This window comes from Harpia harpyja, chromosome 2 (genome assembly GCF_026419915.1).
Source record: "Harpia harpyja isolate bHarHar1 chromosome 2, bHarHar1 primary haplotype, whole genome shotgun sequence".
Classification (NCBI taxonomy): domain Eukaryota; kingdom Metazoa; phylum Chordata; class Aves; order Accipitriformes; family Accipitridae; genus Harpia; species Harpia harpyja.
This window is the reverse complement of record NC_068941.1, coordinates 57,330,784-57,358,363: the sequence shown is the minus strand read 5'-3', so window position 1 is coordinate 57,358,363 and position 27,580 is coordinate 57,330,784. Positions and strand designations below refer to the sequence as shown.

The following is a 27,580-nucleotide window of genomic DNA, read 5'->3' as shown; positions in this document are numbered from 1 at the left end:
GTTAATTCATAATTCTCCACAGTAAATTCAGCCAGGCTGCTGAATGCTGTGAGATGAGTATTGCAGCAAGCTGAACTTCCTAAAAAAATCTTGGGGGATGCGTGGAAGAATTTCTGAAACTCAGAATGGCAACATAAATAGCAATTAGTTTAAAAGGCTGTCTTAGCTAAGTTAATCTTACCTAAAACTCAGAAATATTTGAAAATGGCAGGCTGAATGAGTATATTAGTCACACATGCCTTGATAGTCTCTAGCTGTGAGATATGTTCCTGGATTTAGAAAGAGTTTTTATTTGTGAAGTAATAATTGTGCATGTAATTAACTTGAAGTATCTGCTTAAAAATCATAAACTTAGCACTCTAAAAGGTATGGTCATATCCAGTTCCCAGGAATCTGAAGGTTCTGAATACTGAAAAAACATAGTCATTTAGAATTAGGAGGTTGATCATCTTATTGAATTGAAATACCTGTGCAAAATGATGTTAGTTTTTAACATTTTTTGCATCATTTTAGTATTTAGCTATGGATTTTTTCCCACCTTTTAATCAAGAACTTTTGCAATATTTTTGCTAGGTCACCCTGTAGTGTTTTCCACTGAGAATAAATGAAACTTTTTTAGCCTTTTTGTGTAACAAGTACTCTTGGAATCATCCTGGTTGTCCTATATTATGCTCTCCCGAGACTAATATCCTTTCAGTGTAAAGGTGACCTAAGCAAAATGTACTTTAAGGTTTAGCTGATACTTTTGTTGTAGTATCTTTTCTCTAATTCATAATTCATCCTTTTGATATTTCTCATTATGTTTTTAATTACTTCTATGCTTGTAAAAAAATAGTAAAATAAAACGGTAGGGAAAAAGCCTATAGTTGTATAGGGCTTCTTACTCAGGCTTATTTCTGTAAACTCTTAAACGGTTTAACTTGTGTTTATTTAGTGCAGTACAGTAGGGATTCTCTTTCCTGAAGTAAACTGTGTGCTTGTTTACAGTACTAGAGTCCTGCTCTGTAATTCATAATGTTGACTTTACAGACTTTATTTAAATTAGATGAACTTTATGAATACTTACATTCATTAAAAAATAAAATTTGTGACAAATTGTGAAAACTTTGAAAAGTATTAATAACAAAATAGGATAAATTTCTTATATTTTGAAAGAAATTGTCAATTTTTGATTGAACTCCATGGAAATTAAGGATCTTTTTTAAATCAACTGGACAAAATACATCCATGTAAACCATTACGCAGGTTACTTTCTATCTTGTGTTTTCTACAGTGGAAAAAAATTTAAATGTTAATACTTTCTTGTATAATGATCAGAAAACGACAGCCCCATGCAATAGGAAATTAACCAGATTTTTCTTAAATCACTAATAGAGCAACTCATGGGCTAAAATAAAAAACCTCAGTACTTTTAGTTCTCTGATTTACCTACTCAGCCTTAAAAGAATATTCTTAGGCTTAATACCACAAAATTTAGGCTATTTTGCATAAAGATGAAAATCGGTGTCTGATTCCAAGAAGCAAATCCTCAGTCACAGCTAAATGAGTTGAAGTCAATGGAGCATAATATCAAGTCAGTCATGCCGTGCCAGCTTACATGGCTTCTCAGTTATAGTCAGGCAATGGCTTTTTGTAAATAAATAAATTATCTGAAAGGGAAACAAGCATCCTAACAGATTTTTATATATATTAGTGGTTAGTAATATTTGCATTAACTCATGGTCTTTTTTTTTTTTTTTTTTTAATTGAAAAACATCCTTTGAAAGATCATGGAAAGCTGCAGAGGAGAGGGGGATAGGGAAGGAAACTGATACAGCCATTCTCAGTAGAAGAATTAGTTTATGACCTTATGACTTACAGAATAGATTGTACTGTGCTTCTGATGCCTCCAGAATTTGATGTAATGTTGCTAATTTCTGCTGCAGAAAAGTGTGTTGCTCACTGGAATATCCAGATACTTAATCCTGGAGTTCTCCACTAGAACTAGGGTTTCTTGTGTTGTGAATCAAGAAATTACATTTAACAGAGTTTGTAAATTTGACATGACCCGCGGTTTCTATTCTTGATTATAGACAAGTTCAAAATAGGGAATAAATATTTTGGATAAAGCTACTGGTGCTGCATGTCTTACTTTGAAGAGGAATAAACTTTGATAAAAATGAAGTATGTTTTAAGTTTTTAGCCAGGTTCCAGAATAACCTAGGAAGTGTTGGAGAGAAGAGTGAAGATCTAGGCAGATCAAAGAAATTACTCTTCTTTAGCACCTTCAAGTCCATGAGCCATGTGAGGTCTTGTTTAGAAGGCTTGTGCAGGAAAGTAGTCATCTATCTTCTCCCTTTTTAGTGTGTAGGGAATGATATAAGTACCTAAAATTACCTAAGTATATGCAAGTATTGTTTGTCAAGGTTTACGAATGATAAAATTATTTTTGATATGTTCAAGGATACTGATACATTGGCAGTGTAAATTACATCTATATGCAGGCATCAGGTGAACAAGGGACAAGAGAATAGTGAATGACTGTAAGGTTAAATAGGCTGTAACAACACTTTCAATGTTAATTCCACTGTCTCTCTGCCATTAATGTAATGGAGTCAGAATTACATATCTGTGAATGTTTATCAGACACATTTTTAGAGTTAACTGTTCTTACAACATACTGCAGAAATGCATTTATTAGTACAGTTAGTTTCTCTATACTATTATTTGTAGTGTAACAAAAGACTAAAAAAAGACGACTGTTAAAACAAATTGGAATTTAAGCTACATACATCGGATTGAGAGACTATGATTTATCAGTGCAACCTTGGGGTTTATTTTACGAGTGTTGTCCTGAAATAATTACCTACAAAGCTAACATTTCTTGGGGATTTGATTCGCCTAAGTGAATAAAGGAGTCTTCATCAGTCTACATTATCTGGTTTTGGTAAGATACACATAAAGGAAACATGGAAGTCAAGCCATCTCCATTTTTATTTGCAACATCATAATTTAAGAAATACTCAACAAAATCTGTAGTTAATTTACCTGCAGTAACAAATATAGTATCAAATCATTAATTAGAAACTCCTTGCTTTATTGCTTTCACTACAGAAACTGAAATTTGAGCTACTGGACTGAACTTGAATTTTTCATCAGGAAAGGGGAATGGCTTGGTAATAACCAATGCCTCAACCTTACTAGTAGTTGACAGTAGATTGAGTCCCTGCCCAGTTTTTTGAGGACTTTTCCTGGTACCTGTATCTCATCTTAGAGATCTTGACCCTACCTTTCTAGAGCTGAGGGCTTCCATTTTCATGTCTATTAGTATTTGGGAGGCACCCTCTTACATCAGAACGAGCTGAAACCTCTTCTGAAACCTGAAAGAAGCAAATTGGTCAGAGCCAGTGTGTTTCAAATGAAAGGAGGCTAATTTGGACACTGAAGCATTGAGTAGTATCATTGGGACTTTGTTCTTTGCCCTTTTGAATAGCCCTTTATGCCTTAAGTTACCTGTGTGGTGATGTTCTGACTGAAGGCAAAGTAAATGAAAGGAGGTCTAAAGAAGAAATTTAATTCAAAATACATTTTCAGTAATGTAAACCCATCAGAAATACATTTATGTAATGAAGACAATCTGATAAAACTTCTGTGAGAACCAAGGAGAAACTTCCCTTTGCCGTACTCCAGCTATTTTGCTATGATGTATATTTCCCAGATCAACAAACCTGAATCAACAAGTATTTAAATCTTAATTTTTTGTTGTTGTTTTAAAAATAAGAGGTTTGTCTTGAAAATGTCAGTGGCACCCATTGGACAGACAGAGCAAGCAGCATTTAGGAAATCTGGGTGGTTGTTTGGTTTGGTTTGTTATTTGTTTTGTTTTGGTTTTTTTTCTCCCTCCAGAGAGATATGGTTTAATTTGGGCCAGAAGAAATTTAGAAAATCTGGCCAAGGAAGATTAACAGTCAAGTGAGGCAAAATGTGTGTATACGGGGTGGTTGTTATTGTTGTTTATGCTTTGTCTTGTAGGCACTGTGTCTTGGGAGGGTGAATAAATAAAGCTGTGTTTTGAGTAGCTAATCTGCTAGTCACAGAGTACGAAAGGGAAGGCTTGTAGATGCCAAGCTCTGTTGGGTTAAGAAGCAGAGAGGAGATACGGGGGATCACTGGGAAGCAGTCCCTAATAGGGAATTGCTTCAGGTGCAGATGCCAGAAGCTGGGCCTGTATTTTCTGTTTTATAACTTGTCACAGTTTGCCTACATTTTTGACAGGTGGCATTGTTGTTTCATCACATCACTGGAAACTGAGATCTATAATAGATGAACTTTAACTTTATTTTTTTGCTTTGTTCTTGATTCAATGATACGGACAACTGCAAATGGAAAAATCTTGCTAGCCACAGGGACAAAAGCAGAATTATTTAGCATTGCTGTCCCAAGCAGCTTATTTCAGTGGGGACTGCTCGTCTGCTTGAGGGGATTGAGGCCAAAATACCAATGACTCTGCCACTACTCCAGCAACAAAAATAATTTTCACAGGTGATCTCTTTATGGAGAAATCCCCGTGTTAAATAAAGAACTGCTTTCCTTGTTGCATCAGAAAATTCCTGGATTCTGGATTTTCTCAGTAAACATTTTTAAGGGTTATTTAGTTTTGAAAAAATGCTGTTGTGCCATATAGAATCATAGAATCATTTAGGTTGGAAAAGACCTTCAAGATCATCGAGTCCAACCATCATCCATGCCCACTAAACCATGTTCTGGAGTACCTCATCTACGTGCTTTTTGAATACCTCCAGGGATGGTGACTCAACCACTTCCCTGGGCAGCCTATTCCAATGTCTGACAACCCTCTCAGTAAAGAATTTTTTCCTAATATCCAACCTAAACCTCCCCTGGCGCAACTTGAGGCCATTTCCTCCTGTCCTATCTCCAGCCACCTGACAGAAGAGACCAGCACCCACCTCACTACAACCCATATATCTTCACTTTGTTACAAAATAGCGTAGGAACAGCAAGTTATATTATAGTTCTGTTTGTTTTACAGATATTAGCATTCATGTTGTTTCCACACATAGGTCATATAGGTTCTTTTATTCTGCTTGGGGCATCAGCTAATAAAAATAAATAAATTATACATGGCTGCCTCTTCACCCATTGGTTTAAATGTTCTCTATGCTTTTATCAGTAGACTGTTATCTGTTGACCCTTTTGTAGTTATTTGCACCAACAAAACTGCAGTTTCCTTTGTAAAGGAAGAATTTCCCTTCTCAAATTTATGCTTGTGGTTTTTTTTTGTTCAGTGTTTCAACTAAAACAACCCCCTTGAGTTACCAGTGTAAAGCTAGTAAGTGCTCAGAGGAATTCTGTAAATAAACGGGTTTAAAGAAATGTAGGGTCTTTACCTGTATAGACTGTGGAAAGGAGCAGAAAATTAGCAGTCTAGAGCAAAAATCAGATAGTGTGTCTCATTTTCTGGACATGAGTAACAATTGTTCATGTATCTCACTCATCACAAGATGTGTTTTGTCTAGTGGGTCTGATTTAGCCATCCTCTTGTATTTCCAGATTTTCTCTGGCAGAAGAGTTTCCCCAGGGGGTGGAAAGATGGAAGTTAATAAAACTTTTGTAAATGTCTGGAATCCTAATGGGAATTCATTTTGGTGACAGTTTTATGTATGCTTTGTATAGTTGGATGGTAAATGGTAAAAGAAAAATACTGGAGCACATGTTCAGTTTCAGTACCTTCATGGCAAGAATAATTTGGGATAGATCATTGTCTTTTCTAACAATGCTTTCCTGGGTATTAGGAGATTATTATTTTTATTATTATTCCATTAGGGTAATAGGGACAATTCTGCCATTTGTTTCTAAATGTTTTCTGTCAATTTTTCTTCACTTTTCAACACTGTTCTTTTACACAGGAGAAAATTTTTCACTGGAGGTAGACCTCATACTCACACCTTTATTCGACAATCTGTTTTTCTTTTTTGTACACTGTTATCTTACAAACTTTTAATTTTCTTATAAAAATATCAGTTACATTCTGAATTATGAAATCCACAAGGCTAGTCTGCTAGTAGCTTGAGCATTTGTTTAAAATATACACTTATTTCCCTTTTTAACAGACTGGTCAATTTTCTGAGTGTAGTGTCTGAAAAGTGGGTGCCTTTTTGATCCAAAGCTAAAGTAGACAGTTGGAATGTTGAAATGTGCCACACTTCCTGAACGCAGGTACTCAACTTTAAAGTAAAATGCACAGCTAAAATGGAAACTCATTTAACACTAGATTTATTTCTTGGATTTCATTATTAAATGAGTTGAGGAAAAGGTTGATAACTTACTCAGCAGCATATATTGTGCAAATGTTTTATAAATGACAAAACCATATCAGACCTTCATCTATCTGTAAAGTGTTACAAATCAGAAAGCCATAAAATATAGGATATTCCACAGACTTCATTGTGAATTCTGGAGCTGGCAGTCCAAGGTCTCTTCTATCAATTACTCTGCAAAAGGAGACTTTCTGGAATAAAGTGGACTAAAAAGTGGTAGGATATCTAAGTGCAGTCAGTTACCTAAGAGAAATCTGGCCTATAGCAGAATGTTTTATGATATATGTGATTATCTGCAATCTAATCAGTGATAACTTTCTATTTGAAAAAAGTAGATTTCTTCAGAATCCAGTGCAGCAAGTAATAAAATCTTACCTAGTGACTTTATACTCCTGAAGTACTAGCTTGATTACCTAGTGTAGTAAACATATTAGTTTAGCTTAGTTACTAGCTTTTTACCTAGTGCATTAAGAAAAAGCAAAACAAAAGATCCAAGTGGTTGAGAACATTATGGTGAACTTCACAGTATTGCACAAGATCTATGTGAAGGTGACATTATACATGGCTGAATCTGAAGTAATCAAGGCAATTGTTTATTGGCAACAAGCTTCGAAGTAAAACTTTGTGCGGGTCTTCTCTAAGACTCTTCTGATATCACTGATTATTTTGTAGAATCAAATTATATAGCAGTAATAGAGCTGGTATTTTTCTCCCCTGTTTTTTCTGTCAAGATCATGCTTTTGCTTTAATACCCTTAATGAATGATACTTCATGGGTTTCTATATCTTTTCTCAGAATAAGGCATATTCTGAAAAGTCTTTGGTTTTCTGTACTGAGGAGGATATTATGCATCCTTCCTGTGTTAATTTAAAAGTTGTGTCTTTTATTAGTTCTCTTTGGTTTATCTTTTTGTTTCAGTTATTAAAGCTTTTGGAAATATGAGTCCACATCCTTTTTAGCTCCTTATGTTTTATTGCACATTACCAACTGGAGTGCCTCATGCAAAACTAGTGAATCTTTTGAAATGAACAGAAAGATTTAATCCGGGCACTGCTAATCCAAGGAAGTCTTACAAATGAATAGACTTCATTTTTATGTAATCTGCTTTATGATTCTTTTTGAAGAAAAGAACTTACATAATATCTTTTTGAAGCAAAACTACCCAAAACGTGTCATTTAGCAGAAGAAAAATTATAGTATTAATTGATTCATTGGTATTCTTATGATAAACAGAGTTGTAATCTCTCCTTCCATTTGTGATTACAAATCTCAGCTAAATTCTGAGAATAGGAATGAAACCCTAAAATATGTTTTTTTTAAAGGCTTTACAGAGTTAAATAAATCTGGCTGTCTCAGAACTGTTCATAATTTATGCTGATCAAAGCTTCTTTTGGACTCAAAACTTCTGATGACCAACTGTGCCTTATAAGGAGCTCCAGGGGGCATCATCTGCTAATTTTTAAGATGGAAGGTCTGACAGGCTGTCCTGGTTTTGGCTGGGATAGAGTTAATTTTCTTTCTAGTTGCTGGTATAGCGTTATGTTTTGGATTTAGTATGAGAAGAATGTTGATAACACACTGATGTCTTCAGTTGTTGCTAAGTAATGTTTAGACCAAGTCAAGGATTTTTCAGCTTCTCATGCCCAGCCAGCAAGAAGGCTGGAGGGGTAACAAGACACTGGGAGGGGACACAGCCAGGACAGCTGACCCAAACGGGCCAAAGGGATATTCCATACCATGTGATGTCATGCCTGTCTATAAACTGGGGGGAATTGGCCAGGGAGGAGTGGATCGATGCTTGGGGACTGGCTGAGCATTGGTCAGTGAGTGGTGAGCAATTGCATTGTGCATCACTTGTCTTTCTTGAGTTACATTTCACTCTCTTTTTGTTATCTTCCTTTCCTTTTTTTTTTTTTTTTTTTTAATTTCAATTATTAAACTGTTCTTATCTCAACCCAGGAGTTTTACTTGTTTTCGATTCTCCTCCCCATCCCACCGGGGCAGGGGGAGTGAGTGAGCTAGCAGCTGCATGGTGCTTAGTTGCTGGCTGAGGTGAAACCATGACACAGGCAAAATGTAATTTTCCTTTAACCATGTAGTTCAGTCCTTCCTTCCCCTCATATATCTATCTATACTCTTATTTATAGCCTTACTGATTTTTCAATATGTTACTAGATGAGCTAATTTTTCTATTTCATTCTTTTTTTTTAAAAAGTCCTACAAAAGCCACCTTGTATCCTTGCTCAGTTGTTACTGCACAGTATTTGAGTTTTATCCTTGCCTTGCCTGTCATCATGTTCTCTGTCCTCAGAGCATCCCCGTTTCAATATGTTTGTTAAGCTAGTTTATTCTTCCCTTCCACTGCAGACCCTCATCAGTTTGTATAGCCTTTCACTAACTCATGAGTATTTTATCAGAGGTCTCTCACCTTCCAGTTTTCTGAACTCAGTTTCTCTTTTGTTTGGTGCTCCTTCTTCACTTCCAGTCTTTGTTCTGTCTGTCCCCCTCTCTGTCCTTCCCACCTTTTCTCAACACTCAGCTTCTCTGCAAGTTGTACTATTCCAGTTTTTTCCACTCTTTTTAGCTCTTATTTGATACAGGCAGCTTCCACAGTGTCCTTGAGCAGGAAACTGAGGACTTAAAACAAGATGGATTGTTGCGTTCATCCTGATACGCTGTAGGTGTAGATCCACCTGCTCTAGCATGGTTAGTGCAACCTCACTGAACCTAGGTAATTTAGGAGACTAAAAAGTCTCTCCTGAGCATGTGTGACATATGGCTTACTTGATTTAAAAAAAAAAATTAGATAGATTTTCATAGGAATAATTAGATGAATGTATTTAACTTGAGGGCCATCTTGTAATATGTCTCATCCTGCTTTTAAATCATTCATGTGACGGAATGCTTTCATGCAAAAGAAAAGCCACACACAAACAATTTTTTTTTTTTTTCTTATACACTTATAGTTCAGCCAACATATTTTCGGGATCTCAATCTTGAGATCTCGTGTGTTGATCTCATAACAGAATGTGCCTAGATGGGTTTATAAGACAGTGCATTCCTGTCTGTAGCAAAATATAAAACTTACATTAATTTAAATTCAATATGATACATATTTGTAAGGAAATTCTGAATGTAATAACTTTTTGTTTCTCTTTGTACCTACATTTTTCTTTCATTGTGATATTTGAGTGACTGACAATATCCTGCTGTGATTTTTACTAAGAAGAATAAATATAACATAATGCTGCATTTTCTAAAGCTTCCAATTTTTAATGAAAGTAAGTGATTGCTGTACTGATATCTTGTATTTAGACAGTCAGCCTTACTCTACTCCTTTGCCTTCGGTAGCAACCTGTTTGATTTCATTTTATGTATCCTTTGTGTTTAAGACCACATCGATTTATTTTTTAAAATACTTAAAATTTACTTGTCTACATAGAAGACTAAATTGTGCTATAAACTATATAGAGGTACCCCCAACCTCCTGCTTAAGTCCATAGGAGCTCTGAGGATGCAAAGGCAGAATATGGGTACGAAGTGCTTGAAGTTTAAGCTTAAACATTCCTCATCTTTGTCCTCAATTACAGAATCTTTTGGCTGAGAAGGTGGAACAGCTGATGGAGTGGAGCTCAAGGCGCTCTGTCATCCGCATGAACGGAGACAAATTCCGAAGATTTGTGAAGGCTCCACCTCGTAACTACTCTGTGATAGTGATGTTCACCGCTCTCCAGCCGCAGCGGCAGTGCTCTGTTTGCAGGTAATTTATACCTTAGTGATATTTTTCATCTTCCTCACCACAGTTTTCAAGTGAATGTTTTAATCAATGTGCAATATACTGAGTAGAATTGTTCTTTGCATGGGATAGATGCTTACTGTTTAACAGGCTCATGTGTTTTTTACATGATGTTTTCAACTGCCTTTTAATCTATATGTCAAGTTTTAGAAGTCTTCCTAGTTTTGCGTTTTATTAAATTACAGTTGAATAAAATGTACAGAACTGACCAAGACTTTCTCTTTAAGAAATCTGCTTTATTTTATTATCAGTCGACCATGATCTTTCCAAAGACGTTTTGTGACAGAAGTGATTCATTGCCATCTAATAATATGACACTTCACTGGTTTCTTCAGTTAAGTGATGTCCAAGGCTCTGATGCAGGTGTGAGTTACCCTGTGATTTCACAGCTTTGGACAGTTCTTACATGGAAGTACATTTTTCCACGAGGACATGCTTGTTGTGAAATACTGTCTGGCACTGCACTTTGATATGTTCGAGTGGCTCTGGTATTCTTCTAAGTTTAAGAGCTTTCTCTGCAAGTTCCTAGTTCAGTAAGTTAATCCAAAAATGACTAATGATAGACATGGAAATAGGGCCAAGGGACTGAAAGGTAGTCATGCATTTAATTACCTTACTAAATCAGAAACTGAGCTAATAAAACCTTCTTCAGCCAAAATATGCATTAGAAATTATTATGTTTAGTAATAGGTAGGATTATTGTGCAGGGAGTTCTAAACAGTATTTAAATAGGCAGCAAAATATTCTGTAGAACTATGAAATACATAAGCTTTATATGAAGAAATATTATTTCTTGGTTTTAAATAGGTGTACCTTAAACAATGCACGAAGTTGGTAAATATAGCAGCTTGTTAGCTTTCTTGAGTGTTGGAATGCGACATTTACAATAGAAACTTCAACTTGTGTATCTGTAGTCATATATGGTTTCTATTCGATTTTTTTTTTTTATAGATTAATTTTTTGTCATTGAAGTCAGTTGGTCAATTTTGAGGGAGAGTATATAAATTGCATTCCCATGAGCTCACCCTCCACATCTGAACTGTGAAGGTGAAGGAGTAGGTACAGAAGCTTTCTTAAATCAAAGGAATTTTTTCTTTAAATATAGCAGCACTTGGTTGCTATATTTCTTCTTTGTGTTGCCAGAGTTCAACTTTAGGAGATGAAATAGGAGTTGAAAGTTTACCATATTGTTTTAAGTCATTCCTTATTTTCCTACCCAGTAGATAAAGCTACAAGAGATGTACTAAGTTCAGCTTTATAAGTGTCAGTGTATTCATCATTATAATGGCCATAGCAAATTCTTTCTGTGTGTTATGATGTACAGCTCTTTTGTAGGGCTTGTGAAAACAACATAAATATTGCTGTTAAGGAAGTTAATTTTGCTTACAACTGTATATTGTTTAAAGAAGTTAATTTTGCTTACAACTGTATATTGTTTACTGTACTGAAAAAGAGCTTATAAACTTCATCCTGTAATATACCAGGCTAGCCATTTATGTACAGAAGCAACTGAAAATATTTAAGCATAAAATGAAGGAAAAAAACAACATACTGCTTTCAGTTGAGTTTGTTTAAATAAATGTGAAGGTGTGATTCACTTTTTCATGTGAAATAAAAGGAATTTAATGAGGTTGATCGTACTGCACATAAAACCATTATCAGGAAAATCAATATTTTCAAATCAATGGCTAATTAATGGACAGGACCACTGAAAGGATATACAGAACTGAAATGCATGCATTACTTTATTGTTAGCTATGCACTAGCCACTTTGCCTAAAGGAAAAATAGATTTTTAACTTAATCTGTAATGTTGTATGAGGATGCTTTTGTCTAAGATTTAAGTTAATTGTTACTCATCAAAATATTTTCAGAACAATTGCATACAAAAAAATCAGTTTCATACTTCAAATACAGAAAACCACCTAGACTGAAATATTTGACTTTGAATAACTTTGTCATAAGAATTAGTACTTTTTTTTCTCCTAAAAATTGAGCCTGGTTAGTTTATGCACCACAGGATTATCTAAAACAAAAAAAAGGAAAAGGTTTTGTCTTTTCCCTTTGGTGGCTAGATTTGACATTTCAGTATTTTATCTCTTCTAAATGTCCGGCTTTTAAAGAACACGGGCACAGTATTTTCAAAAGGCAAAAAAAAGGTGTTTGTGTGCTGCTGTTGCATAAAGCTACATCAAATGCTAAGCATGAAAAACACAGCATTATACAAAAAAAGATAAATAACAGGATGGGGAGCAATGGTAGGAAAAGCGGTCCTCTTCTGGAGAAGAGCAGTGAAACCTGATCATCATTAGAGCAGGCCATTGCAGATTTGCATATTTGAGGCCAGAAGAGATCATGTGTGTCCTATCTTGTTAAACTATATTCTTTGTGTATCTGATTTTGCATTTGGTTATACTTAGAATGTTTGTTGTTAAAATGAGCCCCTGCTTACAGTAAAATCTATATGACTTTTCTGGCAGATTTTTTGAATGGTTGTGCCACCAAAGATGGAGAGGTAGCTTCTTGCATTCAGAAAGTTGGTGTCACTTTTGGCACTCTTCAAAGTGAATGCAAAGTCAGTTTGGTGCTCCAAGTTCTCCACCAGAGAACGCTACTGTGCCTGTCCATTCCTGAAAAGTGCTGTAGTTTGGACTTTGTCTAGAAGGTATGAAGGAAGGATTTTTTCCTCCTTCCCCCATCCTTTTTAATGCCGAAGAAGTTCCAAATATTGGATAGAACTTGGTTGAGGTGATCTTAGCCAAGTCTTAAAATGCTTGGAAGCATGATATTTAAACATTTTAAAAAAGTCTTACCTATCCATATAGCAAGGACCTACACGTGGAACACTGACCAAATTTGTTTCAGAGAATCCAAGGCTTTTCTGTGTGCAGCAAGGAGGACATTGTAACATCAATCACATAAATCATTTAACAGTTATGATTTGTGAATGTATATGGAAATAATACCAACTTACTCTTAAAAAGCCACATACAAAGAAGTCCCTGGGACTCCAGATATTTAGGTGAAACTTTTGTGTGTAAAAATTATCCTTTCAGTCAAAGGATATCTTTTTTCAGTAAAACCAAAGCGTATTGTGTGTTTTGTAGGTATTCTCTAGCAAAAGTTACTTAAGATCTTTTTTTCGAATGGAATGAGAAGGGTTTCTTTATCAATACAGGAGATGAATACATAATCTTATGTATCATCTTGAGAAAGATCAATTAGAAAAATTTTCGAATGCTTTGTTTGCCAATTTTTGAAACTTACCTGTTCATCCAATGCTAGGCTTGTTTATTCCTGATATACATCATATTGTTGTATTATATGCTTTCCCTTTACTTAATTTTGCTTGATTTCCTTCTAATTTTTTACATTATCCCTTTTCAATATATACTTTTAAAAGTTAGAAATATGTCTGCATTACTGATCCAAATTTGTTCTATGCCCAAAACAAATTAGGTTGATTTATAGGTGTTTCTAAAAGACAACTACCAGGTTGTCATCTTTGAGACAGATATCAGTTCTGTATTCATCTTAATGAAATATTTTCACAAACTGTGGACTGGAAAATATATCTGTAGGCTATCTGAATCAATCCAGTCCTAACACATGAAGGCTTCTGTAAACCAGCAGCTCTGTATACATGTTAGTAGTGCCTCTAGTCATCCCTATTGAGTGTTTTTCAAGGAAATTCTGTCTTTATCCTAGAGCAGAATTTGGAGTACAACATTTCCATCTAGCTTTGTGAACAAGAAAATTTCAATTTTCTGTTCAAAAAAAGCTATTGAAAGCCATCTGATGCCTTCACAACTATGTAAGCAGTAGCATAAATGTCGGTTTTCCTATTGACCCAATTGTTTAGGTTCAATATGACATAGCTGGTATTCAGAGATGAATTAACCATAACAGATTAGATTATCCTCTGTACTCTTGAATGTGAAGTCATTGGTGGAAGTGGGATGTGTTTCTAACAGTTGAACATGTGGGGTTTTTTTTCCATGCATGTTTGGAAACCTGTTTGATTAAACAGTTTTGGTCCCAGGAAATTAAACTTGGTTAGTCTTAATTGACTGTTCTTGGTGTATATATTCTGCAACAGCATATTGGAAGCAGATCCTAAAGGGCGCTTTGATGCACTGTGATGATGAATCAGTTTGGGTATTTTTTTTTGTTCGGATGAACAGTCAGAACTAATCTAACTCTAAACAGTGAGTCCTTGGGATATAAGGCCAGCTTCACTTTTTCCTTTGTGCTTGGGTATTCACTCAGCTAGATAGTTTCTCTCTGTTACCACATCAGTCATACTACTGAAAAAAACTACTTGTATATTTAAGAAGGAGAACAAAAGAATGGTCACTTTGACAGCAGCATCTTCACAGGGATGAAGAGACTGTTTCTCAGCCTGTACTTTGTATTGCATCCCAGCAAACGGTAACTACTAGCCTGACTTGAATGCATTTTTGGGTGAAAATTCTCTTCCAGCTTCTCTGCTCTTTGTCTTCTTGCCTGTACTTGGAATCTGTTCCCCCATTTTATTATCACTACATTTTCCCAAAGGGATCAGCACCATTTTACCAACCAGACTTCAACGACCCCCCCCCTCCACTTGATTGAGTATTAGTGCTTTGATTTTCAGCTGCACATGGGCTTTAGCTCTAGCCTGCTGAAACCATCGCTGCGCTTACTGTTCCTCTGCATCTTTCATTGTTATCATTAACTCGTTCTTTTTTGTTTGTTGCCGTACTATCTAATCACTCCTTAAGCAAATTATATGAGGTCTTTTATTTTCCTTTCTAAGCTCTGCTTCTCTCATCTCACTGGCAGAAGCAATCATCTCTGCTTTGCATGCAGGTACATATCAGAGATGTCTTGTTTGTTGCCAAACAGTTCACATTTTTGTCTGGTTCGTTTTTCAAATTCATTGTTGAGGTATTTTCATTTAGAAAGGGATATCTCGGTCAGAGAAATGAAACTGGTCACTTGCGGGTTTTTCTTCCCCAACAGCTGAAGCCCATCAACAAAAAGATGTATATTTGGTTTCATTGTTTTTTTTCCTTAGTGTTCCTTGAAAAGATCAGAGCAGTGTCAGAGGCTAAAGATGCTAAGTTTCAGTGGATAGGGTCTATACCTTGACCTGTGCCACTGTTTTTTTTTTATGAGATAATGGTTAAATCATGTAAATTAGACATGTACATCTCTCTGAATTTCAAGCTACCTGAAACAAATGGATTTTGGTTTGCTTTCTTTCTACTATGCTTGTTTATGCCTGTGAATTCCTAAATGTTTCTTTTAAAGATGTAACTGAGCCTGTTTGAATCATCGCAAATCAAGATTAAAGCCTACAATTAGCGTCGTAAATGATCAGGAGAAAAATGGGGAAATGCAACAAAGGAAGATTATAGTAATGGCAGGTGACCACTTGTGGAGACAAACTTGTAAACCACACAAACTGAAAATTGTGTTGTTTCAGTCCTGGAGGATGTTGAATAGTATTTTACTGTAGAAGTAACAAACCTGCTTCCACATTCTGGGAGAACACAGTTTTGCAAAGACAGTACTTATGAAGAAGCAGCTAGAAGTGGCTGGTAATGCAGGGGAATTTGTGTAGCCAGTAATTTTCTTCACCCCCATGTTGACCAGACTATTGCATTTTTAAAAGCGTCAGAAGTTTCATTATATTGAAAGGAGCACTGATTACTCCCATTAGCTAAAGTTGTGTGTGTGTCTATAAATACATATGTGTGTGTAAATATACCTACATATACATAAAATATATATGTGGGACATGAGGGAGATAGGTCAATTTTGCAGGTGTGGCACATATTTTCTAAAGACTACTTTTATTTCATTTGAGTGACAAGGCTGAATTCTGTCAGAAATTATTAATGGCATCTATTGGAACAAGCTTGTAGTGACTGCAGAAAGCCTGCTGCAGAATGAGCTGAGAGTCAACTGCTTAAGCTATTCCTTCTATATTTCTTACAGGATTATATAAAAGGTAAGTTATAATTCAATGTATAGTTTGTGTATTTTTAAGTTTTGAGCTTAACGTAGTGTGTGTTTCATAAAGGGCTCTGAATGTAGCTGCTTTCTGCTGTTGACTCATGTTGTGCAAAAGGAAATGACAAAATATTTGAGAGAAGAGATTCCACATAGTTTTATTAACATCTACCCTATCAGTGAGACCTCCAAGAGGAGGTTTTTAATCTAGAAAAGAGAGTAATTCTGTTGGTTTCCCTGTTCAAGAAGATATCTCAGAAAACTGTTTTCAAGTAGCCGATCAAAGAGTAGGTCAACAGCAAAAAGAATTCTGACAGTCAAGGAGGTGTCGTCAGAAAGAAGAAACAGGATCCTCTGCCTTTCAGTTTTTTTCTGGTTGATCAAGAGCAGGTAGTGAGAAAATCATTGACAGGTCTCTTAGCTGTACTGAGAGGGAGTTATCTTTTGAACTTTTGTTCAAAGAAGGAACAGGAAATGTGGAAGGAGCTGTTGAAAGTTCTGCAATTGCTTTTCCAGTGCACTTTAGGATCTTGATAGAAGTATTGATGAGTCCTGTTTAACAGGCAGTAATTTTATACTTGGATCATAAGAGACTCCTTATTCTTCCAGTGGTCACAATTTCTTTCTTTTTTTTTTTTTTTTTAACTTTGCAACTCCTACAAAATATGATCTTGTAGCTTCTTTTCATCTGGAGAATATTGAAAATTTCATGGGATGCTGTAAATGGAATAGCATGGATTTTAGCTTGCTTTCTCCTACTATAGATATCTAGATTGCATAAACAGTGTAGTTTTCAACTAGTGTCCATACTCTCTTCATTTTGTCGTGTGTGGTGAATTTTCTCGACACATTTGTAGATTCTTCAGTGCTTTTCAGCGTGACATTATGAGTCACCCTAAACAAAAATAAAAGCAAATAAGCATTCTGAATTTACTATCTTCTAAATACTGAGAAGTCATCAAAATATGCACTTAGCTCCTTCTTCTCTTCATTTTGGGAAAACTATTCCAAATAAAAAACAAAAGTTGTTTTGGAGGTAGATTGCAGCATTGGTCACAATTTAAATAAACAGATAAATAAGAGCAGGTAGGTGACCTGGTAGTGCATTCTTTGCCAATTGTACATTTGTAAGTGTTTTGTACAGTCCGTAGCATGCCAAAAAATAATGCTTTACTGCGTTCTTTGGCAAATAATTCCACAGTCTCTTTTGTTCTCCTAATATTCTGTTTGTGTTTTCCTTACTGTAATGTTGGACTAATAGAATCAAATTAATCTAATTTAATGTAGCTCAAGCTATACAAATCTGACTATCTGCCATAGACACCCACATATTTAATCTTTTTAAATAAAACTTTTAATATTTCATGAGCACCTCTTGCATAATGGAAGAAAGTTTTGTAGAGCATTTGCTTAGCAGCTTACTTTTCAGTATGTTGCATTTTCTAGATAAGTCTAATAGTAGCATTCCCTTTTGATATGGCCACTATTTTCTAGCAGCTGGTTAATATTACTGTTGTTATTGCTGTATTCCTGTATTGCTGTTATGATGAAATTCTAAAGAGGTGACTGTAGCAGCAGTAACATTTAAATCTTCTCCACCTACCAAAAAATCCTCTCAAACAAGAACAGTCCTAACATTATTCTGATGAGTTGATACCAAGTGTAGTTCTGCCCTATGCTTTTATATTATTTCATATAATTATTGTAAGAATTTCATATAATTAACATTACTTCATAGAACCAAACTGACAGAATTGATATTAACTAATGATAGAGATAGGTAGATAAGAAGTGGCAGAATTGATATTGCCTGACGTTAATTGGAGGCTGCGTTTTTTTCAGCTAAGTGCTTATGCTTTTTACCATTATTCTATCTGAAAAGGAGTAACCAACACTACAAAAAATTATTAATATCATTGTATCAGCTTTGTATTTATTGGCTATTATATAGTGGACTGTAGAATGTTCTTCAGTTCTGTATGTGGTAATCCTGTAACTTTGTATTCCTGCCCCTCCTTGTTTCACTCCTGCTTCTCCACACCCCTCAAGAGCTGCTGCTGTGAGGATGTATTACAGAATGCTTTGCTATCTTCAGTGTGAGGATGAAATTGTGCTTTGAATCTGTTATAGAAAATCCAAGACAACGTTTTGCCAAATGATACTTTCAGAAGTATACTTTCTACCTATTAAATTAATTCAAAATAGTTCAAAGATGCAAAATACATGGAGATCAACAGGAACAAGAGTCTTCTCTCAAATAGTGGGGGTATGAATGCAGTACCTGAATTTCCCAGAAATACTGTTTCATCACAAGTGAAAGGTAGACTAAGAAGAGTGATGGCATCAAGATGAAGTGATTTTTATCATCTTCTTATAATAAAAATGGTCCAGCTCTAATATAGCAGGTTTAACAGAACAGTGCCCTACAGCTATTACTTAAGATTTTACAGCATTCCTTTGATGTTGTATGACTGCCCTCTTCAGGATGACAGTGAATATGTTAGTCTACTTAATCTTAGTATCTGTTTCTAGAAATAACCAATCTAATGCCTAAATCACATTTTTTTTATAATTGCAAACTTTGAGTAAGTGTGTTAAGTAGCAAATTTTACTCAATCACATAATTAAGGGTGAAAGTTGTGGGGTTTTGTGGTTCATAAGATTTATTCTTGGGGGGCGGGGGGGTAAGATCATAAAATTTCATTTTAACTTTTATGTTAGATTTTTTCGTGTACAATATATATTCATTGGTACAACACAACTCTGCTGGAGCTGTATGTAATATATTTCATGCCTAAGGCTGAGGTCAGTTATGAGGAAATGGGGAAGGTCTTATGACTTCTGTGGTCCTGTCATCCTATTCCCCCTCTTTGTTCTCTCAAAATGCAATATGTATTATGTGTGTTTAGTGCAGAGTTTCTCTTGCAACAAACAGATTTTTGCATCTACAGCTTTTAAATAAACAGCGTTCTGCACCATCAAACACATGGAACTGGTTTTATAGAAACAGTGTTTCGACAAAAGCTGCAGGATACATTTATTCATCTACTATTCATCTACATTCACACTACTTCTGCATCTTACCACATGCAAAGATAGGTTGCCAAGTGGTAGAATCTTGGTTCGGACTCTACAGCATTTATGAATAATTAGTAATATGGAAATAATTAGCAAAGGAGCCTGTGTAAAGCCAAAAGTACTGCAAGGATTCTTTCAAGGTTTTTTTTATTTTCTTTTGTTTTTCTGAATTATTCATTGATACGGATTTGTCCTGTAGAAGAACCTGTGGTTTTATGGTTCTGTGATTGTGTGTATAGAGAACGTCTCTGCTGGTAAGGATACCAGAATTCTCCTGGAATTACTTTTCTCCTTTCCTCTCGGTGCAGACAGGGCAAAGTTGTTTGTTTTGTTTTGGTGGGTTTTTTTTTCCTTTTAAAATGAACGAATGAACGAACACACAAAATCCAACCAACCAAAAAAACCTCACCTGAATATAGAGCCGTGAGTAAAGCCAAGGGGAGGCTTTCTGACAAATTTGAGTAGTAGCAATATGACTTTCTGGTGATGATAGGAAAGATTATTTAACCCTATATGTTGTACAAAATTATCCTTTATCACTTTTAAAACAAGTTTTATAGAAATAACTTTGCATGAATTATGCTACTTAGAAGCCTACTCTTCATTTAGTTAGTATCATTTCCCCAGTGCTTAGCAGTTTCTATGGCTCTTTCTATGGCTCTGCTATTTTAGGAAGATTACTACTGTCACATTTCTGTGTTATTTTTCCACTAGTTTCAGAATTCCTTATGCACTGCTGTCTCCAGCAAGTAAATCCTGATATCGTACTCAAGGGCCATGTAAGCATCTGCTTCCATGGCTCTGTTAGCAGATTTGCATGACGCTTGCCACTCAGGCCACTCCTGTTTTCTGAGACTTTTAAGTATGGAAAACATTACTTTTTGTTAACATCATCTTGGGATTTCTCTGGTATATTTTGACTTAACACATTTCTTATTTTGGAGAAGGCAAATTTGAAGTGAGGTGTTGCATAACTAGCTGAAACTTTTTTTAATTCCTATTATGGGTGTTGAGAATGATACTGCTAGTGTAATTCATCTAACAGCTGCAGCTGGTTATAGGATCTTTTTTGCCAGCAAATGCCACATGGATGTACATTTGTTTCTTTTCCTTAACAGGCAAGCTAATGAAGAATATCAAGTTCTGGCTAATTCATGGCGCTATTCATCTGCTTTTTCAAACAAACTGTTTTTCACAATAGTGGATTATGATGAAGGGGCAGATGTTTTTCAACAGGTAAATGTTGGATACTGTAAAATATTCTTAATTTTTAAAACTACGTGTTGGTTTGCCAAATGATACAAGACATTATTTTCTGTATGTAGGTGTGTACCTCTGTGTTTTGTATGCAAATTCTTCCTGGTTAAAAACACCAGGCACTGCAGTTTCTGTGACATTCGTGAAGGCAGATTGTACCAGTAGCCACTTCTAGTATTTTCCAAGTGTAGTTTATAATGTTTGTTTATAGAATACATTATATGTATGCGATTTTTTTTCAACCAATTATTAATGTCATTTTTTAGAATTAAGTGCAATGGAACTAACATTTGCATTTAAAGATTTCCTTTATCTTTAGGGGAAAAAAGCTCTTAACTAAAACAGCCTTTAATTGCTTTTATGTAATACAATATTCTTCAACTCCAGTAATATTTGTATTAGTCTGGAAGTTCTTCAGGGAAAAGAGAAGAGACTGGTTTAGATTTTATATATTGGCTATGAAGAGTGAAAAATCAATTGTTGGAGAACAGTCTAAGGCCCTGTCTTAAATGAGTAGTCAAGTCAAAACACATCCCTTGAAAATTACTACTAAATACTGACATGCTTTTCTTTGATATTTATCCGTTGATTGAAGCTAAAAATGCAGATTAAGAGGAGTGACAAGTTTTGAAGTTCTCCGTATTTTTAACCACCTTTTGAAGTGAGTGATTTAAAATTTTCAGGGGAAAACTTTAATATTGATTTTTAAAATACTTAATTTAATAAATTTAATTACTGTGTTTAGTAAATATTTTTGCTTCCAGTTGACATCTTAGAATGTATTGTGTAAAGAATAGTTATTAATGGCTTAAGATTTTGCTTTAAAAATTTTAGTTCAAATAAGCTTTAAAATCATCTTAGATTATCCTACATGGTTACAATAATACAAAATATGTTGTTTGATCTTGTCTGAAGCCAATCAGTACATATTAGAATAGTCCAGTCCAACTTATTGCTTGTGTAAAAGGGCACAGATTCAGTTTATTTTCAGGTGGTATGCATTTAAAGTAATGTAGAAGACCAAATTAGATAAAATATATAAGTTTTTGACTGTCTTTGAGAAATACAGTGTTAAGAATAAGTGAAACTAATGACTATTTTAAGGTGGATTTGGGGGAAATGTAGTTCTGACCTTAGGTTTATGTGTGCAAACAAGTTATGTAATACTGATGCCATAGCAAAAAAACCCAAAAAGTAACGTGACTTTGATTTTTCAGCTTTTACTCTGTCTATAGAGAAATGTCAAAGCAGTTGCAGACCACCTGCCCCCAAACTCTATACAATGTCAGAAGTTTTCTGTATCTCAGAATGTTTCTGTATCCTATAAAATGTTTTATTGAACTATTTCAGAACATTTGTCTTAGACTTTCTCAGAAAATTTTTTATTTCCAAATCAGTTCACTAAAGAAGAGGGCTATTTTTTGCTTAGATGGAAAATATTTTAATAGCTGGCAATTTCTATTGATAAATTCAGTTCTGTACTTGATTAAATGTGATGTTTTGGTAATGTGTTAAAACTCATCTTGCAGGAATGAAACAAACAAGTTTACTCTGCCTTTGTTACTTAAAGATCTCCATATTGCATCGTCTTTAAGTATTTCCCCTGATTTTGTTTATGTTAATTTTCATTTTTTCAAGCGTTTTATTGCACCGTTTCTGAGATGGACTGAATACGGAGGAATTTTATATAGTGAAATTATATTCTCCTATACCACCTTGCAAAGTTGAAGTCAAAATTTAAAGTGGCAAATGTAAATGTAAATCTATTTGTTTGTCACCTTTGAGTTTTTCGATATACTGTGAATAGGTCCAGTGACATCAATGCATGGATTAACAGTCATGTAATTTCTAGGCCAAGTTATGTAGTCTAAGCTAGTTATCTAGGCCTTTCTGGATTTAAAAAAGACTTGTCATTAGTGGGTAGTCTGTCTTGAAGCCAGTGGAAGGCTAGAAGAATAGTTTAGTCTAGTTAACTTTGGATTGGTGAGAGCTAGGCAAGAGAAACAATGTCAAGCTATTTGAACGCTTTTTTTCCTCCCTTAGAATTATAACCTAATATACTTTAATAGATGGATGGGTGTAGGGTCTCTGTTTTACTAATTACAGGAAAGTTCTTACAGCATGTGAGAACTTTAAAGCATAAGATACTCTTACTCAGAAAAGCTTGTGGGTGAAATACTCTGAATAATTAAACATCCCAAAGAATCTACTGGAAGGAATATTCTGAGCACTCTTTTTGCAGGACTGTACATGAAGATGTATAAAAAGAAAGTAATGTATGGAGGCAAATAATATTTTTCATGCTAATTAGACTTGTGTTGTCTTATACATAAAAGCTAAACATTTTTGAGGATAGAGTTACTAATTTTTTTCTGCTATGCTTCCTGGTTTTATAGCTGAATATGAACTCTGCTCCGACTTTCATGCATTTTCCTCCAAAAGGTAAACCCAAGAGAGCTGACACATTTGACCTGCAGAGAATCGGATTTGCAGCTGAGCAGCTAGCTAAATGGATAGCTGACAGAACAGATGTTCATGTAAGTCTTTCTACAATTTTAAAAGTTGAAGCCAAATGTATCTGTATTTGTAGTGTGAGACAGGCTGATGACAAATTCCATCTTTCCTTAATACCTTTTTTCCCTCAAGTGTAGTTTCTAGAACACAGAAAAAAAAAGAAATGTAGTCATGGTACTTGTGGTAATTGCTGCAGTTTGCAGATTATATTCCATTTTTGTTGTGTTAAATTTTATGTAGTCTTATTCTGGATAAAAACAAGCAGTGATATTGTGAAAATTAGTTGTTAATAAGTAAAAGGTGCTTTGCAAAACTATATACAAACCAGATCGATCCAAAGGTAGCTGCTTCTAATTCAGACACAACCTGCAAATCCCTTGAAGAAGTAATGTTTTGGAGTTGAACAGTTCAAAATGATGCTTAAAACATTTTTCATATTATGTGCTTATTGAAGGAAGTACTATTTTTCTTATTTTCTTATTCCCCTTTAGGGATTAGTCTTTCTGACTCTGAAACAAGATTTCAGATGCTCCCTGTTTGTTTATATGGAAGATGATCTGTATGTATGCATTTATTTGCTATCTGTATTTGCATTTATCTTTTCCAGATTAGAGTGTTCAGGCCTCCTAACTATTCTGGTACAATTGCACTGGCTCTTCTGGTATCTCTTGTTGGTGGCTTGTTATATCTGCGAAGAAATAACTTAGAGTTCATCTACAACAAAACTGGCTGGGCCATGGCAGCTCTGGTATGCAGATTTTCCTTACTAATATGCTTTTATTAGTTTCTTATCTTAGCATATGTATCTTCCTTATTTGCACAGTAAATTAAAAACCATTGCATTAATAAGTTGTTCAGAATGGTACTATCAGACAAAGATTCGTAATCTAGATTTTGGGGCTAATTCTTATAAGCAGCGAGTATCAGTTACTATGAGTGATTCACTGAAAATTAGCAAATTCTCTGATAGTTAGCTGCAGATTTTTGTTTGAACTTTAGCAAGAAAATATTTCTAATAAAAAGTGTTACTAATGTTCACTGCTATCGTTCAACTTGCCCTTTTTTGTAAAATCAGTAACGTTATGATTGTTTTAGTATGGATATTAATGTCAGACTGTATCACTTCAGAGTAACGAAAGGTTAAGAAAAGTATGTTTGCAAGAAAATTTTAAAAGAACTAAGAAACAAAGAAAAAGATGGAATTCTTTCTAAAACTGGTTTCAGTAGTACTGACCTTAACATTCCACTGTTAAGCTAAATGAGAATAGGATGATCTTATAGGGTTAACTCTGAGGAAATTCTAAAACTAGCCAATAGTCTGTTTGAAATATTAGTCAACTAAATACTCAAGGTCGTAAATAATGAATTAAGGTTTAACATGCTTAATAGTGTATTGCAGTGTGTTTGTTTATATCATAGTTTTCAAATAACTGTGTAGACTGATGAAAAATGTGGACTGTGCAGCATAGTCAGCTGTCTCAGTTTTAGATAGGAAATAGCATGCAAGGATGGTGGATGATGGTTAAGGTATATTCATAAGTACTCATTACTCTGCCATCATTGTGACCGACAGAAGAGGAAAACTCTGAGGAGCAGCATCTAAGGCTTAGTGTTCAGGGACATGGAGTCAGGAGCATGTTTATTATCAACACTAGAATAGTGTCTAGGGTTATCAAGTCCAATCCAACATTTTACAGCTTAATAGAGCCCCTTCCTTCTGTATTAGCAACATAGTAATTGAGAACAGTGCTTTTTAAAAATGTGTCCATCTATTTTATACATCATAAGCCAAGCTTTTTTCTTTTTCCATGTAAATGGTTATTTATTCACTTCATCATTTTGAAGACTTTTTCTCAACTTGTGTCAATATGAATTAACCTTTCTTGAAAGCACATGGCTAGGATTGTAGATGGAATATGAGTTTACCTGTGCAGCAGCATTCATATTTCTCATCTAGGCTCCCTTTCCCATGAAAGCTTGGACCAGATGGTCTTTAGAGGTCCCTCCCAACCTGGGCTATTCTATGATTCTGTGTTATTTTAGCTCTGCTAGAAGAAGGTCACTGATATAACCTATAATCATTTTCACCTTTTCAAAGCCACGTGATATTGATGGTCTGCTGTTCTATTCCGCTTCAATGAAAAGATACCTTATTTTGTGACACTTTCAAGCGATAGGCCCATTGGCAGCCTTTATTACATCTGTTCAAAGGTGAAGTTACCTACTACCTGTTGGGCTTTAATTAATTTTTATATCTAAATGATTAACAAGATCTTAAAGCAAGCTCTTTGTTCAGAGTTCCTTGATATTTGGCATTACTCTTGAATAATGGCAACTGATAATGCTGTTTTCTCTCATGTGCTATCATAGCATTTCCTACTAGTGTACATGGCATACATTCTTTGTTTAAGCAGTTTGTTAATCTACGCCATACATTGAAGAAGGAATAAAGAACAAGATTTCAAATAAACCACCTACAGGACTAGATTTCAAGTAGAATAATGTTTCCTTTTGATCTAGAGAGCCAGGGGCAGAATGTCTTCTTTCTTCCAGGATGTCATTTGGAACATCCTGAGCTCTAGCACAGAGTTTTGACAGTTTTCCAAAGTAAGTCTGTCATATTGAGTTCCATGTATTTTTCTAGATTACCAGTACTTTTCAATGATAATACTTTTTAAAGATACACTACCACCAGAAAGCTCAAATTTGATATGTATCAGTCTAACTTTTTTTTGGACTCCTAACCTTTAGATATCACCTGTGTAAAACGATAATTAGCTCACCAAAATAGATGTTTGTGTCAAAAATCATATAAAGATATGTAATCAGTGGTACTTCCATTGTTTAACCATGCACTGTACCTCTGGAGACAACAATTTTATTCCAATTTCATACCTCAGGGTTTCAGATCAGAAGTTTAATGTTTGAATGTTTTGAGGGATTGGTTTTTTTTGTCTTGCAGAAGTTAAAAATCAGTTTTTCAAACCAAGAATCATTCTATTACAATCTGTATTCAATAAATAGTTGAAGACATAATTAACTTCCTAATTAAATTAAGAAAATTAACACATAATTGTTTCTTAAAATATTTGCTGTTCTCCTTAGCAGCAGCTGGACATTTTACATCTGAACATAACTGCAAATTGCAATGTAGAAAACTTATAATCACAATCAACTGAACTCCTGTTGACAGGGTCAATGTCCAAATGTGACCAAACATATAAAGAAATTGTATTAATGCCAATCATCCTGCTGATTGTATTGACAAGCAATAATAGAGTTAAAAAGAATTAAAATGGCATTAATGCCATTTATTGTTGTTGCTCATACTATTTCCTGTAAAATTCTGTTTACTTCAAAAACGAATAGCACTTAGAGGGTGTTTTAGAAAAAGGTCTTATAGCTGAAAGTATACAGCAATTAATCATGGTGTTGAGCTGATGCTTCCCTTTTTAAATCTTTACTGTTCTTTTGCCTTCACAATGTTGTCAAAGCCCCATACTGCAAAATGATGTTTTAGCAAAGATCGTGCAGTTACCAGAAGTCCTTTTGATTTTATTCAGATCTACATGGACATACAAGTTAATGTTCTAAGTTCTTTTTGGTGGAATCAGCAGGGACTGCAGATTGCAGGGTTTTGCACAGATGACCTCAGTTCTGTAAAATGACTAGAATATGTCAAGATCCATAGAAGAAAATGGACAATCATTAATATATTAATAAATATTTATATATATAACATTAATTATATATTAATATATTTTCATTCTAAGGTATTGTGTAGTTATGATTCTTACATGGTCCTTTTTTCTACCAGTAAAACTTAGAGCTTCTTTTTTCATAAAAGCTCATTAAAAGGAAAAATGGAGAAGATGGTGTCTAGTTGAGGGGAACGAGTCATGCCTAATAAAATGCTTTTATGAAGGGTATAAATAACTAATAAATACTTAATTTTAAAGAATTATATTCTTCATGAATATTTTTTCCTTTTTGAACTTTAAAAAGTAAATTAAACAGGGAAAGCCTGGCAAGATGCATAAAAACTACAGGAAGCCCATGTTTTTGACAGGAGTATTGGCAATTCTTTTGTTCCTTATTGGCAGTTCTTTTTACGGATGTTGCAGTACTGAGAAAGCACAGGAGCTTTCTTCTAAAAGGTACAGTTTTGGGTTTTGATTGTTTTGGGGGAGGTGTACTGCTAGGTAGCCAGCATTCATTAACCATATGGAAAATAATATTTTTCATTTCAGCTGAAACTCTTTCATAGATATCCTGGAATTCAGTAACTGAAAACTGTGTCATTGCAAACAGTCAAGTCTCTTGTTTTCTTTTCCTTGTTTTTTCAGAGCTTCTTAGTTTGTTTTGAAGAGCTTTTTTGCTCCCAAATGTTGGATATTTTTATTTAAATGAAAAATGGACAGTGCCTCTCTGCCTGATTGAATGATCTGTTCCTAAAAATTAGAAAAAAAATTGCAGCATAAAGTGCCTCTGCTGTTTTTACTAGCAGGAGAACAGAGGATCCCAGAAATGTTGACTGAATTTTTATTTGATATCTCCATTGATACCAAAAAGTTGTCTCGTAGGTAGTATTTCCAGCACTGTTTTAGGAGAATATTAAG

The 27,580-nt window shown here is 34.8% G+C and overlaps 1 protein-coding gene across 1 annotated transcript in view; it reads left to right on the top strand.

Annotated features, from left to right (window-relative positions):
• TUSC3 (tumor suppressor candidate 3) overlaps window positions 1-27,580 on the top strand; it is a 135,455-nt gene that overhangs the window by 41,914 nt on the left and 65,961 nt on the right. The window contains exons 2-5 of the mRNA XM_052779978.1: window positions 9,908-10,077; window positions 20,309-20,426; window positions 22,844-22,984; window positions 23,569-23,709. Coding sequence (XP_052635938.1) covers window positions 9,908-10,077; window positions 20,309-20,426; window positions 22,844-22,984; window positions 23,569-23,709 — 570 coding nt within the window. The remainder of the gene's footprint in view (window positions 1-9,907; window positions 10,078-20,308; window positions 20,427-22,843; window positions 22,985-23,568; window positions 23,710-27,580) is intronic.